At 35.0% G+C, this 17,734-nt stretch overlaps 2 protein-coding genes across 2 annotated transcripts; both read left to right on the top strand.

Annotated features, from left to right (window-relative positions):
• The first annotated feature begins 2,471 nt into the window (after window positions 1-2,471).
• On the top strand, window positions 2,472-4,614 carry LOC115725637 (probable glycosyltransferase At3g42180). Its single transcript, XM_030655217.2, has 4 exons — window positions 2,472-2,852; window positions 2,987-3,150; window positions 3,250-3,613; window positions 3,727-4,614. Exons 1-4 carry the CDS (start codon window positions 2,508-2,510, stop codon window positions 4,384-4,386), a joined length of 1,533 nt encoding a protein of 510 aa, XP_030511077.2. The 5' UTR covers window positions 2,472-2,507; the 3' UTR covers window positions 4,387-4,614.
• Window positions 4,615-15,722: 11,108 nt separating this feature from the next.
• Window positions 15,723-17,723, top strand: LOC115694968 (probable glycosyltransferase At5g20260). Its single transcript, XM_030622071.2, has 4 exons — window positions 15,723-16,074; window positions 16,174-16,340; window positions 16,459-16,822; window positions 16,954-17,723. The coding sequence occupies exons 1-4, from the start codon at window positions 15,844-15,846 to the stop codon at window positions 17,629-17,631; spliced, it is 1,440 nt and encodes a 479-aa protein (XP_030477931.1). The 5' UTR covers window positions 15,723-15,843; the 3' UTR covers window positions 17,632-17,723.
• Window positions 17,724-17,734: the final 11 nt, after the last annotated feature.

The following is a 17,734-nucleotide window of genomic DNA, read 5'->3' as shown; positions in this document are numbered from 1 at the left end:
AAACTCAAAAAAAAAAAAGATCATTGGCCACGTGAAAGAAGCCCATAGGAGCACGTATGCATAAATTTGTGGGTGTGCGATAGGGTCGGAGGGCCAATATATTGAGTACTTCGCGAAGACATTATGTGCAAGAGTGCACTTGGTGCTACATTGGATGCAGTTGGCTTGCAAGCCTCGTCCAAGAGAGACGCATCAAATTTTATCCTGCAATAAGTGCGTCTTGCTCAATTGCCATCAGGAGGATGGTGCACCATGAAATTAGCGTGTGAAGTTTCTGAAAGATCTTGTCCAGATGGACTTGGCTTCAGTGGAAGTGTGTTCTCAAGGTGTCGTTGGGTACAGTTGGTTTGCGAACCTCACCCCGAGGGGTGCCCCATAGTTAGTCCTTTTTAAAAGGAGTATGCATGGGACAATTGGCGAGTGAGGTACTATCAGAGGATGTATTAGCTTCAACATTAGTGTTGCAAGGGCTTATTGGTTAATTGGAGGGACATTGTGATTAACTTGAAGGATTTCATGTTGGGAGAAGTATTCAAGTGCGGAGGCACTACTCCATGGGTGGTTCTGAATAGTGACAGTGGCACGGGTTCTTTGATCAAGTCCAAGAGTGGGCGAGGGAGATCATCACCAAGAGAGTGGTTCTACGGAGATAGAGGAATAGGTGCAGACTTAGGATTTAGATGAAGCTTGGAGTAAGCTTAGGAGTCGAGATTATCAGGAAGATTTGCCAACGGTCCATCAATAAGGGTATCGACATGTTGAAGTTGGAGAGAATGTAATATGCGTGCCAAGATGGCACGTTACAAGCTAGGTGATACCCACAAGTTGGCCAAGCAGTGGTCAAGTGGTGGTGCATGTTGATGTGCATGTTGGTGGCATGCTGAAGCTTAGTTTGTACGACAGTGGAATTTTTGTAAATATCTTCAATATTGTCTGGATTGGGATGAGGCTTGGTATTCGTAATTTATTTAGGTCTACGAATATAATGGTGCAATCGAATTTAAGAAACTCTGTGATTAGGTATATGGTGATGACGATATGTCTATAGAGCAAAAATTATATATGTTTCTCGTAAAAGACTAAAAGCTTATAATGCTCTTTAAGGGGGAAGTACCAGTTGCCAGCTCTCCACCATCCCCTAGCACCATGGTGCTATGTGAGATACTACTGGTCAGTGGGACTAGTAGGGCGGGCATATGAGGACCACGAGGGGATTTATATGTCTCCATGAGTTGGAATACTCATGGACATTATCGGGCCAACCCGGTAGTGCATTTTAGAATGCTGTCAGAGGTTAGCGTGTATGTTTCTATTTGCTTGCTGGTGTGCCGCTTGCACGGGACGTGGCCTAAACCTCCAAGAGATGTTGTGGTGGGTCTTGGCCACGAGTCTCAACACGAGATGATACGGGTAGTCATTCATGGGCCACTTTTCATACGCGCATGAGAGAGATGCACCATGCTAGAAGAGATAGAGGTGTAACATATATATGCTACTAGTTTGGTGGCTTGTCTCGAGGGCCTATCAACATGCATGGGGGCATGGTGAGTCTTTGGGCGATGAGGAAGACTGTTCGGACAGTATCGAATGGGGAACGATTAGAAGCGTTTGCACGTTAGCTTGGTGTTGGCTTCTTGCCCCACATGCTACCTTGGTCACGAGTGACGAGGTGAGCGACAGTGTTGGAATTTACCTTATCATCGTAGAAACCTATGGATAGTGCGAGTATCTTGGCTAGAAAGCCTCGATGCATGGATGTTTGCGAGCATAACTCGGCGAGAGCTGTTTAAGAGACGAAAGTGTGCACGAGGCACACGGTCGCGCGAAAAATAAGCCCATTGTTACTCAGATGGTTAGAAGGCTGGCCTTGGCTTAGAGAAGTCAAAGTGTCGTATGGATGTTCTGCTCTCTAAAAAGGTGAGCCCGCGACACTAGGCACTACTGATACCCTTTAGTATTTCTCTTATTAATTAAGAGATTGCATTAAGTACATTTACTCTCTTGACAGCTATTAATTATATGAGATGTAATAAAGATTAAGATAATTTTTATTATTATGCAATATAGATAGAATTAAAAAAAATGTAACAACTTTATATAGCATTGGTATAAAAAAGGATTAGTATAGCATCACCTAAAGGTGGCAGCTTCCTAAAAGTGGTAGCTTGTGAATGTTAGCAATATTGTGTAAAAGTTAATATATTATATAAGATCCAATACATTTGTGTCAATAACAATAATAATATAACTATATATAGACGATATAGTTCCTCTTAACATGTCTATCTTCTAGTAGTGAGTCTTGGAAACATTAATGCAGACCACGTGAGCTGAACTTCGAGGCTTTCACTTTTTATTTAAATATATAAATTTAGTGACCGTTTATCACATTTTTAATCTCATGTTGGGTATGGAGATGTAATTCTTATATTAAATTAACTATAATTAGATACGTATATATGGGAGACACGTGCTAGACATAATTCTAGATCATTATTATATATGTAATGAACCTTGAAGTTAATATATATGTAATCGATCAATTATTTCAGCCACTAGAAGCCATGGCTTCAACCTTAAGTCATTCCACAATTTTGTTGTTCATTTCAACTTCCCTACTTCTTCTTCTTCTTCCTTTCCTTTTGCATAATAATATAACCTTGAGCCAAATCCAATTTATCAATAATAATTATATTAATACCTCTATTCCTATTCTCATTTATCATATTTCGAACACCAGTAACGTTATAGTTCCACCAAAAGTTTCTGATGAAGACACTTTTCTCTCAAGTTTAAAGCATCAAAACAATACAATGATTACTATTAATAACTATCACATTCCTGCTAAAAAGGTGAGCATCATTGGTTTTTTTTCTTTTTCTGGTATATGGGAATATATATATATATAGAAGATATTTATGTACAGCAAGTGTTTTAGTTAAATTTATTTGTAGCTAATGTGTATACTGTATGTGCTTTTGAGCAGATAATCAAGAAGAAGAAGAATAAGTTGAAGAGAATTGAGTATGATCTGGCTAAGGCCCGACTAGCTATTCGTCAAGCTATTATTTCCAAAAGTTTTAAGTCTGATAAGAATGAGAGCTTTGTACCAAAAGGTTCAATTTACAGAAACCCATATGCTTTTCACCAGTAAGTAAATGGTACCACTTTAAATATGCATTAATAGGTTTGACACCCAAAAAGAGTGCTATGTTTAATTAACTTATATATTTTTTGGGGCCAATAAAGGAGTCATATTGAGATGGTAAAAAGATTCAAAGTGTGGAGCTACAAGGAAGGAGAACGACCAATATTCCACATGGGCCCAATGCGTAGCGTGTATGCTATTGAAGGACAATTCATTGAAGAAATAGAGAGTGAGGAGAGTCCTTTCAGGGCTAAATATCCTGAGGAGGCGCACACATTTTTGATTCCTATCAGTGTATTTAACATCATTATGTTTATTTATAGCCCTATTATTCACCCGTCTGACTACAATCGAGATCGCCTCTATCGAGTGATGAATGACTATGTTAGTGTTGTGGCTAATAAGTACCCATTTTGGAATGAAAGCAATGGTGCTGATCATTTCATGGTTTCCTCCCATGATTGGGTGAGATACATGTACATTCTTCTAGTATAAACTCTTATTAAAACAATGTGTAAACTCTTATTTCATTGATGAAATTAAACATATATTTTTTTTCTGCTATACTCTTAATTCAGGGTCCAGAAGTATCACATGGAAATTCTCATCTCTTCAAAAACTTTATAAGAGTTATATGTAATGCCAACATGTCAGAAGGATTTCTACCCAAAAGAGATGTATCACTACCTGAAATCTATTTGAGAAGAGGAACATTGGGCCCAGCAGATTTGGGCCAATCCCCGCAAAGGCGCAAAATATTAGCCTTTTTTGCTGGTGTACTCCATGGATATATTAGAAAGATCTTGTTCGAGCAATGGAAAGACAAAGATAAAGAGATTCAGGTGTTTGACAAGGTACCAAGAGGGCAAAATTACACTAAGCTGATGGGAAAAAGTAAGTATTGTTTGTGTCCAAGTGGATACGAAGTGGCTAGCCCAAGAGTGGTGGAGGCGATCAATGCTGGGTGTGTCCCTGTAATAATCTCTGATAGCTACTCATTACCCTTCAATGATGTACTTGATTGGAATCAATTTAGCATTCAAATCCCAATCTCAAAAATACCTGAAATTAAGAACATCTTAAGTGATATTTCAAATGAGAAGTACTTGATACTATATCATAAGGTTTCTCAGGTAAAAAGACATTTTGTATTGAATAGACCGGCTCAACCGTTTGATGTGATTCACATGGTGCTTCACTCAATTTGGTTAAGACGACTCAACTTGAACATCTCCTGATTGAACGTTTATTAGTTTAGTCATTGTTTGTTACAATATAGCAGTAAGGGTTTCAACTTTCAACCTAGCTGAAATCTCCAAACTAAAAATCGAAAAAATAATAATAATACCGAGAAATAGGTAAAAATAATTAAAATTTTGATATACTTAAACCTTCACGTATAACCAATTAAAGAATTAATGCACAAAAATGATTGGAAATTTCAGCTTAAAGGAGGCTGAGTATAAAGTTTTCTATTTATACTTTGATGGTGAATACAAGAACCAATGACAAGGTGACTTGTGGCCCTAATGTCCGGTGCCAAGGGCACATACAAAATCGAAAAAGCAATACACAGAAAATAATGATAACAACCCTTGACAATGATACAAAATGGAGTAATTAACATTAAGCAATAATTAATTAACTTTCTTAACACCACCCCTTAAACAAGAACCTTGAATGAGAGAGAGAGAGGCTTTGTCATGCAATCTGCTATTTGATTTGCTGAAGAGATAGATCTGACTTCCAATGTCTTGTTCAAAACCTTGTCTCTCAAAAAAGTATGTCAATTTCTATGCGCTTAGTGCGAGCATGATAAATTGGATTTGAGGCCAAAGCACTTGCACTCATATTATCACAACAGGTGCTTGGAAAAACAGGAAGAGGAAACTTGATTTCTTTTAGCAAGGACTCAATCTAGGTTATTTCAACACTAACATGAGCAAGTGCTCTGTATTTAGACTTTGTGCTGTATCTTGATACAACTGCTTGTTTCTTAGAGGACCAGGACATAAGTGACTCTCCAAGATAGACACAGTATCCACCAACAGATCTTCTGTCATCAACATTGTTGGCCTAATATGCATCAGAGTAGCCAGTAAGATTGAATCTGCCACTGCAGCTGATATGTGGGCCTTGAGTGCTGGTACCTTTGAGGTATCTTAAGATTCTTTTAGCTGCACTCCAATGTGAAGTTGTTGGAGCTTTAAGAGACTGACTTAGAGAGTTAACTTCAAGCTGATGTCAGGTCTGGTGTGATTCAAATACTGTAAAGCTCCAATAAGACTTTTGTAGGTGGTTGGATTTTCCATTAGCTTGCCATCAGAGAGAGACAAAGATTTACCAGTAGCTATAGGAGTGGGACATGGTTTCAGATGCTGTAAATTGTTCTTCTCCGACAGATCTTCAATGTATTTAGTTTGAGTGAGATAAAGACCAGTTTTAGTTCTAGCAACATCAATATACCAAGAAAGAAATAAAGTGCCCAAGATCTTTGAAAGTAAAAAACCTTTTAAGTTTTCCAATAAACCTGTCCAGATTTTCATTGTTGTTCCTGTGACTATAATGTCATCACCATAGATCAAAATAATGATGACGATGTCATTGCTGATGTAGAAGAACAAGGGTGTATCAGCTTTAGAGATTCTAAAATTTCATTTTAGCAGAGTGCCTTTTAATTTGTCAAACCAGGCTCTTAGAGCCTATTTGAGTCCATATAAGGACTTGAGTAACTTGCACACATGATCAGGCTTTGTGGGGTCTTCAAAGCCTTCTGGTTGACACATGTATATACATCTTCTTCAAGATGCCCATTCAAGAAGGCATTGTTTATGTCAAGTTTTCTAATATCCAAGTTTTTTGAGGCAACAATACTCAAGACAATTCTGACTGTAGAGGCTTTGACAACTGGACTAAAAGTTTCTCCATAATCTAATCTTCCTCTCTCATGAAAGCCCTTGGCTACTAACCTTGATTTATACCTTAATTTGGAAGGATCCATCTGCATTTCTTATGATTTTGTGCACCCATTTACATCAAATTTGATTGTTGGCTTTTGATCTTGGAATCAAAATCCAAGTTTTGTTCTTCTTAAGAGCTATGACCTCATCATACATGGCTCTATTCCATCCCTTCTACTGAAGAGCTTCAATCACATTCCTTGGTTCAAGTATTGGCTGCCACTTAGCATGTCTGAGATAAGTTTTGTGCTTGAAAATGCCAGCCTTTGCCTTAGTAATCACGTTGTAGGGCCAATGTTGACAAAGGTATTCTCATTTGTTGGAGCTTCTGTACTTGAATTCGAAAACTCAAGGTCTGCATTTATGGAGCCTTCACTTGGATGTACTTGTTGTATATGATACTCATCTGTACTATGACCAACTAAGACATTTTCTAGTGTTATTAATCCATGATCAAGTGAGTTAAAGCTTGAATGTGGTGAGCTTGTGTCATTTACCTAATTTGGTGAAGTTGCTGTTGTAGGAGTTGAATCATGAGAAGCTTGAGATGGTACATGAGAGTTTGTATTTTGGGGTGCATAGCTCAAATGCTTGAAGTGGGTATTAGGGAGTTGTGACCAGGATTCATTGTGAATGACAAGTTATTTTTCTAGAGCTTGAGTGTTTAGAAAACTAGACTGAAAGGGAAACATGTTTTCATTAAAAACAACAATTCGATATGTAAACTTATCCTGTTGTACTCAAACATTTGTAGCCCTTATAAGAATCATTGTATCCCGAATTCATACAGCTTAGTGAGTGAACTTGAAATTTATGGTTTTGATATGATCGTATGCAAGGATAACATGTAGCTCCAAAAGTTTTAATATGTTTATAATCTGGTTTTCTGTAGTATAGTGTCTCAAAAGGTGTTTTGTTGTGTAAAATAGGTGTTGGCAGCCTATTAATTAGGTACACTGAGTTTTGAAAAGCATCAACCCAAAATTTGAGTAGCATACTAGCTTGAGCAAGGAGTGTTAACCCCATCTCAACTATGTTCCTATGTTTTCTTTCATCTCTCCCATTTTGAGCGGAAGTGTGAGGACATGAGTGCTAAAAGTGAATTCCATTGGTTCTCACTAGTTTCTCAAACACTTGATACTCTCCACCCCAATCACATTTTATGCTTTTGATTTTAGTATAAAATTGATTTTCAACAAAGGCTTTGAAATCAGTGAAGGCATTTAGTAGATCAGATTTTTGTTTCAAAGACTATAGGCATGTACGTGCACCTACTAAAATCATCAATAAAATGTATGTAAGATCTGAAATTAGTGTTTGATGCAACTCAGGCAGGCCCCCGCAGATCAGTGTGGATTAATTCAAGCACCTTAGAGGCTCTACAAGAAGACAATTTAGAGGGTAATGCATGAGATTTTCCAAACTGACAAGCTTCATAGAAATTTTCTATTTCATTCTTTGGAATTTTTACATTGTTTGACTCACAGACAAGCTTAAGAACTCTAGTGGATGGATGGCCTAGACGTCTATGCCACAATCATTCTTGGAATGATGAACATTGGTTGTGTTAACATCACTTGATTTAGACAAACTCGAAACACCAGGGAAAAATTGAGTGATTTTGACTAAGGGCTAGTTTGTTAGTGAACTGATAGCGACCATCCCTAACCACTCCTTCCAACAACAGCTTCTTTGTGATGTTTTCCTTCACAAAACAACAATCAGGGTGAAATTTAACAAATACACCATTATCAAATGTCAAACTTGAAAAACTTAATAAATTTTTTGCAATATTAGGGGCAAGAAGGAAATTATTTAGTAGCAAGGGTGTAGACAGGGTATTGGTTTTTAATTTACCATAACCAAGATGAGAGATATGTAGTTTATTACAATCATTAATGATTAAGTTTTCCTTACCACCATACCCCTGTTTCTGCAGCATGTTCTTTTCATCAATTGTCACAGTGTTACTTGCTCCATTGTCCACGAACCAAGTGATTGGAGAAGCTTATAAGCCTAAATGACCATTTCAACTACCTTTACCCTAAGCCTAACATTACAAGCCTAGAAAGACCTTCTGATTCTTAGTTGTGCATTAATCTATATTAGTGGAGAATAGTAAGTATTGCAAGCATATGGAATTCTGGGTTAGTGGATTGATGATTGTAATTGGCATGCATAAAGTGGTTTAATTGTTAGTTAATTGCATTATATGGTTTTATGAGCTAAATGAAAATAACTTGAAATCTGTCAATGGTGTAATTGAACTGAAATTCTGGATTATATGCATAAGTGAATTTTTTTTTTTCATAATCATGTTATTGAAGCTACTTGAAAATTACTCATGTTTTGGAGATTGACTTGTTTAATGTTTATTTAGTGTTTTACCCGAGGACGAGTAAAAGCTTAGTTTGGGGGAATTTGTTAGGTTATTTTTAGTATTAATTTTAGATTAATTTTAGTATATTTTTAATTTAGTTTTAATCGTGTTTGGAGCATTTTTATGCTTGTTATCTTTTATTTTTGCAGACTTAAAATAGAAGAAGATTAGAAAAATATCAAGAAAAAAAATGGGAAAAAGATAAAAATATCATGATATTTAAAATAGAGAAAATTGTGCAAGGAAATAAAGCCAAAACTTCAAACCTAAATTCGACGATGTTTTCATTAGATTTTGGAAAAGGTCAAAACATAAAAGTTCTAGATCTCTCTTTTATCTTTCCGGAACATCTCTAATCGTCTAATTCCGAGCAATATCGAGAGAGTTATGACCAAAATACTATCAGTCGACGCAGCAGAAAAAATATCTCGTTTGAGGTTTCCCAAAAATTTAAATTCGAATTGGAATTTAAACATGTGCGTTTTTTTCCATCTTTTTAGGCCTTCAATGCCTATATAAAGGGAAGAAGGGAGTTGATTTCAGCAAGCAATTTCAGAGAGAAAAAAAGGAGAGAATTCAGATATAGAGTGGAGAGATCAACTACAAAATTAGATGCATACTTCTCAGGGTTTTCAGCATTCTTCTCTTCTTCTCTTCTCTATTTTTATCTCTTTTCTTAAAGTTAATATGTGTAATTGTGCTACAAGGAACATGAGTAACTAAACTCTTTATTAGGGTTAGATGGATATTGTTTGACATTATTTATGGTTTTAATATGATTTAATTTCCCCTTAATTTCTATGTATTCTATTTTATTTGTGCTTAATTACTTTTAATTGCCTGATCACCAATTATCTGTCTATGATTTTGATGGGAGATCTGAGAAGTGAGTGTCAAATATGCTATAGTAAAATAAAACTGAATTTCGATATAGGACGAGAGTACCTATATGGTTTAGATAGCTTATAGGGTTTCTGTGTTTAATGCCTGTTGCATGTTAAATTTATCACGAGAGTAGAAAGTTTGCATGTAATTGAGATTTATATATCTGAGAAGACTATAAATTACCTTAGTAAACCTGCTATTGCATAGAAATTAATATTAGGAAAATAATCATATTAGGCCATATTCAATAGAAACAATTGAAATCGAAGCCCTAGTTTTTATTAACTTTCAATTTTCTTTAATTATTGCTTCTTACTAGTTTTCTTATTTTTCATTCTTTTCTATTCTTTTATTTAACCAAATAGAAGTAAAAGTTTAATTTTAACGTACTTAACTACACTCCCTGTGGGATCGACCTCACTCCTGGTGAGTCTACTACTTGAAATGGTACGTACACTTGCGTGTGCAAAATATCGCAACAAGTTTTTTGGCGCCGTTACCGGGGAGTGATAGTTAATATTATTAAAAATTAAATTTTGTTCTAATTTAGTTTTTCTTTTTAGTTTTAGTATTAATATTTTTTTTGTTTTAAATTTTTATCTTTTTAGTACTAATTTAGTTTTATTTTATTTTACTAATGTTTTATTGATGAGCTTGACCTGCAAGATAAATTCTGATGCTATATCTTGAGGATTTTGCCCAACAACACAATGAACCATTCTATTCTGCTTGGAGGAGATTTAAAGAGTATGGAGAGAGATGTTATCCCACTTTCTCAAGTGGGTATTTTACGTGGCTCTTTTATAATGGACTTAATTATGAAACAAGAAGCTGGGTTGATTATGGAGCAGAGGCAACTGGAGCACCTCTATTAATGAGAGGCTATGATGTAATAAATCTGTTGAATAACATGGCAGATTTTGATTACGACTGGCATTGGGATCCATCACTTCAGGGTTGGAGTCACCAATACCCACCTTATTGCCCAAATTCATCCCAACAATCTGAAAAAGAGGAGCAACTACTAGCACTTATGCAATCACTTCCAGGAGAGATTAATCGCTTAACAGACATGGTGAGATCCTTATAAGATAATTCAGTGGCTCATGATTCATAATGTAATAACTCCAATAATGAAAGTTATGAGAGTTATTGCTACAATGAAGAAGGGTCATTAGTTGAATACAAGGAAGATAATGAGCCTACAATTGAAGATCAAGATCCTTGTGAAGAGGAACTCATTGAACATGAAATCATAAGCAAGGTTATGGATAGCCAAGTGGAGAGTGAGCAACAAGAAGAAAGGTTGTTAGATGAAAGTGTAGATACTGTGACATTGGAGGATGAGGAAGAACATGGCATCATTGATTCGACTTCATCAATGATATTGACAAATAAACCACCACTGAATCCATATATTTCATCAACACCATATTATATCCTCTGTGAACTACGAAAGGCTTCTCCCCAAGCACATCATCCAAAGTCTTATGTTGTTGGTGCTGACTTTGGTTCAAACTCATCGCTTGCCAAGCTTGAAGGCAAGTATAATAACAATTTTCAAGTTGTCTTGCATGATGCTTATTATGGGCGTCAACCACTTATTGATGTGGCACCCAGGTAAGTTTCCTTTCCTTTTTCTTTAATGTCACATTGGGGACAGTGTGTCACTTTAGTTTGGGGGAGGAGTGACTTAGTTTTCATTTTGAGTTTTTAAGTTTTATGTCTTTTAATTTTTAATTTTTAGTTTTTTATTGTTGTGAGTCGATTTGCTTAATGTGAGTCAATTTGAAAGTAGGTAGGCAGCATGATTTGAAAAGTTTATTTATTTTTTTCGAAAATCCGTGTGCTTGGTGATATTACATTCTTGACTAATTTTTATTTTATACTTAAAAGAACATAGAATCATATTAGGTAATTTTCTAGTAATTGAATTGATTTATGTATGCTAAATTGGAACATGTGGAAAGTTGTTTAAAATAAATTCTAGAACTTGCTTGCTTGCTATTTGAGGCGAAATAATAAATTATGCATGATTAGGAAAGTGATTTAGGTAATTTTTTGGATCGATTGTGCCTTTCAAGCCATCCTTGTAATTTTTATCCTAGTTACCTTTTTTGAGCCTTAACCTATTCTTTGTTCTACACATATTGAGCATAAAAAATAAACCCATGAATATCCACAATTTGACCCTAATCATACCATAAGTAGATCTTTAGTTTGGGAGAATTTAGATGGGAAGTTTGTTGTATGTGTGTGGAAAAGGTGTGAAAATTGAGAGAATATAAAAAAGTTTGATTGGAAACAACTTGAAAAAAGAAAAGAAAAGAAAAATCTGACAATCAGTGTCAAATCTAGAAAAAAAAAATAAATATAAAGTTGTTACAATTTTGTTGAAAAAAAAATTAAATATCTCTCAAGTAGTTAGAAAAAGGGGTATTCGGATTGTGTGAAAAATATTTTGGGTGACATGATTGGAGAAGCTTATGGTATAGACAAGCCTAAATGACCATTTCAACTACCTTTACCATAAGCCTAACATTACAAGCCTAGAAAGACCTTCTGATTCTTAGTTGTGCATTAATCTATATTAGTGGAGAATAGTATGTATTGCAAGCATATGGAATTCTGGGTTAGTGGATTGATGATTGTAATTGGCATGCATAAAGTGGTTTAATTGTTAGTTAATTGCATTATATGGTTTTATGAGCTAAATGAAAATAAATTGAAATCTGTCAAGGGTGTAATTGAACTGAAATTCTGGATTATATGCATAAGTGAATTTTTTTTCATAATCATGTTATTGAAGCTACTTGAAAATTACTCATGTTTTGGAGATTGACTTGTTTAATGTTTATTTAGTATTTTACACGAGGACGAGTAAAAGTTTAGTTTGGGAGAATTTGTTAGGTTATTTTTAGTATTAATTTTAGTATATTTTTAATTTAGTTTTAATCGTGTTTGGAGCATTTTTACGCTTGTTATCTTTTATTTTTGCAGATTTAAAATAGAAGAAGATTCGAAAAATATCAGAGAAAAAGATGGGAAAAAGATAAAAATATCATGATATTTAAAATAGAGAAAATTGTGCAAGGAAATAAAGCCGAAAATTCAAACCTAAATTCGACGATCTTTTGATTAGATTTTGGAAAAGGTCAAACATGAAAGTTCTAGATCTCTCTTTTATCTTTCCAGAACATCTTGAATCGTCCAATTCTGAGCAATATTGAGAGAGTTATGACCAAAATACTATCAGTCGACGCAGCAGAAAAAATATCTCGTTTGAGGTTTCCCAAAAATTTAAATTCGAATTGGAATTTAAACATGTGCGTTTTTTTCCATCTTTTTAGGCCTTCAATGCCTATATAAAGAGAAGAAGGGAGTTGATTTCAGCAAGCAATTTCAGAGAGAAAAAAAGGAGAGAATTCAGATATAGAGTGGAGAGATCAACTACAAAATTAGAGGCATACTTCTCAGGGTTTTCAGCATTCTTCTCTTCTTCTCTTCTCTATTTTTATCTCTTTTCTTAAAGTTAATATGTGTAATTGTGCTACAATGAACATGAGTAACTAAACACTTTATTAGGGTTAGATGGATATTGTTTGACATTGTTTATGGTTTTAATATGATTTATTTTCCCCTTAATTTCTATGTATTCTATTTTATTTTTGCTTAATTACTTTTAATTGCCTGATCATCAATTATCTGTCTATGATTTTGATGCGACATCTGAGAAGTGGGTGTCAAATATGCTATAGAAAAATAGAACTGAATTTTGATATAGGACGAGAGTACCTATATGGTTTAGATAGCTTATAGGGTTTCTGTGTTTAATGCCTGTTGCATGTTAAATTTATCACGAGAGTAGAAAGTTTGCATGTAATTGAGATTTATATATCTGAGAAGACTATAAATTACCTTAGTAAACCTGCTATTGCATAGAAATTAATATTAGGAAAATAATCATATTAGGCCATATTCAATAGAAACAATTGAAATCGAAGCCCTAGTTTTTATTAACTTTCAATTTTCTTTAATTATTGCTTCTTACTAGTTTTCTTATTTTTCATTCTTTTCTATTCTTTTATTTAACCAAATAGAAGTAAAAGTTTAATTTTAACGTACTTAACTACACTCCCTGTGGGATCGACCTCACTCCTGGTGAGTCTACTACTTGAAACGGTACGTACACTTGCGTGTGCAAAATATCGCAACAAGTTTTTTGAAACACCAAGCCTCACTATCCACAACTTCTATTGAAGCAGTGTAGGCTGCTGGTGGCTGGTTTTGTTTCTAACTTATTTGGCCACCAAGTTTTGGATCTGACCCGATATAAGCTTGATCGTATCTGTGATAGCAAATAGTAGCAGAATGGCCATAACGGCCACAAACTTGAGAGGTTGGTTTAGGTCCATTTGAACGACCACCACATCCTCTTCCATCGCTGCCACCACCACGGTTGTAGTTACCTCAACCACCTCTTGACTGATTTTGATGTTGATGGTGATTCCCTTGATTTGATTAGGAATTTTTTCCTCCTCCTCTATTGTTTGGAAATGATTGATTGGCCAGATTTGCATTTGGTTAAATAGGGTGATGTGTAGATTTATTGTTGCTGTTGAGACTCAAGTTCTGAAGTCACTCCATCTTGTTGTGAAAAGCAAGGAGGATCCCCTGTAGCTCTTGCTAGGTTGTTGATGATCGAGCTTCGATTTGAAGAACACTGCTCAATATCTAAACCAGAGGTAACATTTGATATGAGTTGGTTTTTTGGGTATGGGTTACTAGTAAGAGCTAATGAATTTGACCAAGCCTTTTTTTACTTCAGATTGTTCTCCATAGATGTTGAACCTTTCTGTGTTGTTTGCATCAAGGTGTGAGTATCATCCATTCACGATTTTGAGTGAGCTCCATAGAGATTTTCAAGGGCTCTCCACAGAGCAGCAGCAGAGTCACATCCCATCACCTCAGTTGCTATTCATTTGGTTATTGAGCTGTACAGCCAACCCATTAGCAACTGATCACTCACTATCCAATTTTCATACTCTGGATTGATGGTAAGACCAAAACCAAGTTCGCCTTATATTGTTGTGGGTGTTAGAATGAACTCTGCATGGGATTGCCATTAACGAAGCCATCAAGATTATAACCCCTGATGATAGTGGAGACCATTGTCTTCCATAGAACATAGTTTCTTACGATCCAACTTTAGAGGAAAAGGTTGGTTGAGTGTGTTAAAGGGTTGTGTTTAGGTTGATTGGGTAAAAGGGCCTAGTGAGCTAGCAGCCACTACAAAAAAAAATGTCACTTTTTAGTGACAACCTTTTAATCACAACAAAAAAATTTGTGACTAAATGTGACTTTTAGTCACAACAAAAAAATTACTTGTGACTAAATATAGTATTTAGTTACAAATTGTCACTAATTTAGTTTTAGCCACAACAAGTATCGTGACCGAAAATACATTTAGTCACAATAAATTTTGATTTTTGTGACTAATACTTTTAGCCATAGATTTTTTAGTCACAACGTAGGAATAATAATTTATAATTAGTAACAATTTTTTCATTTTTAATCACAAGTTAATTGTGACTAAAAGTAAGATTTTTTATAATGCGCACCTGCTACAGCAGTGATGATTCCCTGGGGAGTCTGAGAGTGAGCAGACATTGGTACGAGCCTTTTTATTGCTCTGATACCAAGTTAAAGAATGCACAAAAATAGTTGCAGAAATCTCAGCTCAAAAGAGGCTAAGTAGAAAGTTTTCAAATTTATAAGTTTTGGATTTATATAATTTCAAATTTATTCCCAAGGAATTGACATGAGATTTTGTGCATTTTCTCGGATCACGTGGGTTTCCATTGCTTCTCTAGGACTCCAATAATTATTACTATTGCTTGTGGTTCAATCAAAGAGCATTAGGTTCAAGAAATTTGTGATCCATGCGATCCCTTTCAACTTTCAAAATTAAGTAGCTAACATTATTTTCAAAAATAAAAATTAAAAAATAGCTAATGTTAATAATGTGAGAGGACAATATATATATTAACCGAAAAAGGACAAGAAATATAATACTACTTACTTGGACAAAACTTATATTTTTTTTGATGTATATCATTCTATTAATGCAACACGTGAGGTGAGCTTCAAAGTTTTCAGATTCTATTTAAATATACATAAGTTTTGCCCAAACACTTTGAGTAGAAGACCGTTAGTTACATATTTTTAATTTCACGCAGTGTGAGTTTTGAATTTATTTCTCTTAGATTAAATTATTATATCTCAAGAAATGGTAGAAGACCATATATTTTTTTCTTGTATTTTTTTTTTTAGGGAATTCGACTGTAATGTGTAACTAAGCATGTGAAAAAGTAACTAGTACTATATAAATTAGGCAACAAATATATGGGGAAAAAGTTAAAGTTAGTAAAAATCGATAGATCGATCAATTATTCCGGCCACCGGAGGCCATGGCTTCAACCTTAAGCCTGTCCAAAGCTTTGTTGTTACTTTCAACTTTGATATTTCTTTTTCTTCTTCCATTCCTATCCCAAAATAATATAACCCAAAACAAGGTTATCATACACACTTTGTCTTCTCCTTTTAATAACAATAACACCACCAGTACTATTACTCCTATTCCTCCTCTTATCACTTATCATCATATTTCTAACACCAATGATACAATTCCACCTGACAAGGTGAACATCAATGAATCATTGCTTTAATTAGTTTCATTTGTTAGAAGCTAATATACATAACTGAGTTAATTAATGATTGTGTATTTTTGTTTTGAGCAGACCATAATCAAGAAGAAGAAGAGTAGGTTGGAGAGAATTGAGTATGATTTGGTGAAGGCTAGAGTAGCTATTCGTCAAGCCATTACTTCCAAAAGTTTTAAGTCTGATAAGAATGAGAGCATTATACCAAGAGGTTCCATATACAGAAACCCATATGCTTTCCATCAGTAAGTATATATATAGTACTTTTTAATTGTTCCTTATACATAAATTGACACCAAAAAATAATGTGCAAATGTTTTAACTTATCAATGTACATTATTTTGTTTGTGGGGGACAAATTAGGAGTCATATAGAGATGGTGAAGAGATTCAAAGTGTGGAGCTATAAAGAAGGAGAACGGCCAATATATCACATGGGTCCAATGAATAACATCTATGCTATTGAGGGACAGTTCATAGAAGAAATAGAGAGTGAAGAGAGCCCTTTCAGGGCTAAACATCCAGAGGAGGCACACACATTTTTTATGCCCATAAGTGTGGCTAACATCATTAAGTTTATTTATAGCCCTGTTATTTACCCAGATGACTACAAACGAGATCGCCTCTGTCGAGTTATGAATGATTATGTTGGTGTTGTGGCTAATAAGTACCCATTTTGGAATACAAGCCACGGTGCTGACCATTTTATGCTTTCCTGCCATGATTGGGTAAGTTACTCATTATTAAGTTTCTCTCTCTATATATATATATATGCCCATATGTAAGCATGTCTTCACCAGAAATTGATTTATTTATACTTAAAGAGTGATTGGATTTTTGTACGTAAAATTCATTTTAGGGTCCACAAGTATCATATGAAAAACAACCTCGGCTCTTTAAACACTTCATGAGAGTTCTATGCAATGCCAACATTTCTGAAGGATTCGAACCCAAAAGAGATGTCTCGTTGCCTGAAATCTATTTAAGTCATGGAACTTTAGGTCCACCAAATTTAGGCCAAGCCCCTCACAGACGCACAAACTTGGCCTTTTTCGCTGGTGGACTCCATGGATACATTAGAGAGATCTTGTTCCAACAATGGAAAGACAAAGACAGTGATATCCAAGTCTTTGAAAAGGTACCAAAAGAGCTAAACTACACCGAGCTAATGGGCAAGGCAAAGTATTGCTTATGCCCGAGTGGGTACGAAGTAGCTAGCCCAAGAGTAGTCGAGGCAATCAATGCAGGGTGTGTCCCAGTTATTATCTCGGATAGTTACTCATTACCATTTAGTGATGTACTTGATTGGAGTCAATTTACTGTACAAATCCCGATCTCTAAAATACCTGAAATCAAGAACATTTTAAATGGCATTCCAAATGAGAAGTACTTGAGATTATATAATAAGGTTTCTCAAGTAAAGAAACATTTTGTGTTAAATAGACCGGCTCAACCGTTTGATGTGATTCACATGGTGTTGCACTCAATTTGGTTAAGACGACTTAACTTTAAGATTGGATCCCAAAATAGCTTGTGATTAAGCTTTAATTATTTCATTAATTTTTTTGACGTATTATTTCATTATTTGATATGCAACTTTTTAATATATACATATACTAGATAATGTATCCGCGCGCTTC

This window comes from Cannabis sativa, chromosome 6, assembly GCF_029168945.1.
Source record: "Cannabis sativa cultivar Pink pepper isolate KNU-18-1 chromosome 6, ASM2916894v1, whole genome shotgun sequence".
Taxonomy (NCBI): domain Eukaryota; kingdom Viridiplantae; phylum Streptophyta; class Magnoliopsida; order Rosales; family Cannabaceae; genus Cannabis; species Cannabis sativa.
The sequence above is the reverse complement of the archived record's forward strand: the minus strand, read 5'-3'. Positions and strand labels throughout refer to the sequence as shown.

What these genes read in the sequence shown, in the direction of transcription:
- LOC115725637 (XM_030655217.2), top strand. Translation starts at nt 2,508, where the DNA reads ATGAACCTTGAAGTTAATATATATGTAATCGATCAATTATTTCAGCCA. An exon ending in ATCACATTCCTGCTAAAAAG is followed by an intron (nt 2,853 to 2,986) that starts GTGAGCATCATT and finishes GCTTTTGAGCAG; the next exon opens with ATAATCAAGAAGAAGAAGAA. An exon ending in TGGTTTCCTCCCATGATTGG is followed by an intron (nt 3,614 to 3,726) that starts GTGAGATACATG and finishes CTCTTAATTCAG; the next exon opens with GGTCCAGAAGTATCACATGG.
- LOC115694968 (XM_030622071.2), top strand. Translation starts at nt 15,844, where the DNA reads ATGGCTTCAACCTTAAGCCTGTCCAAAGCTTTGTTGTTACTTTCAACT. An exon ending in AACCCATATGCTTTCCATCA is followed by an intron (nt 16,341 to 16,458) that starts GTAAGTATATAT and finishes GGGACAAATTAG; the next exon opens with GAGTCATATAGAGATGGTGA. An exon ending in TGCTTTCCTGCCATGATTGG is followed by an intron (nt 16,823 to 16,953) that starts GTAAGTTACTCA and finishes AATTCATTTTAG; the next exon opens with GGTCCACAAGTATCATATGA.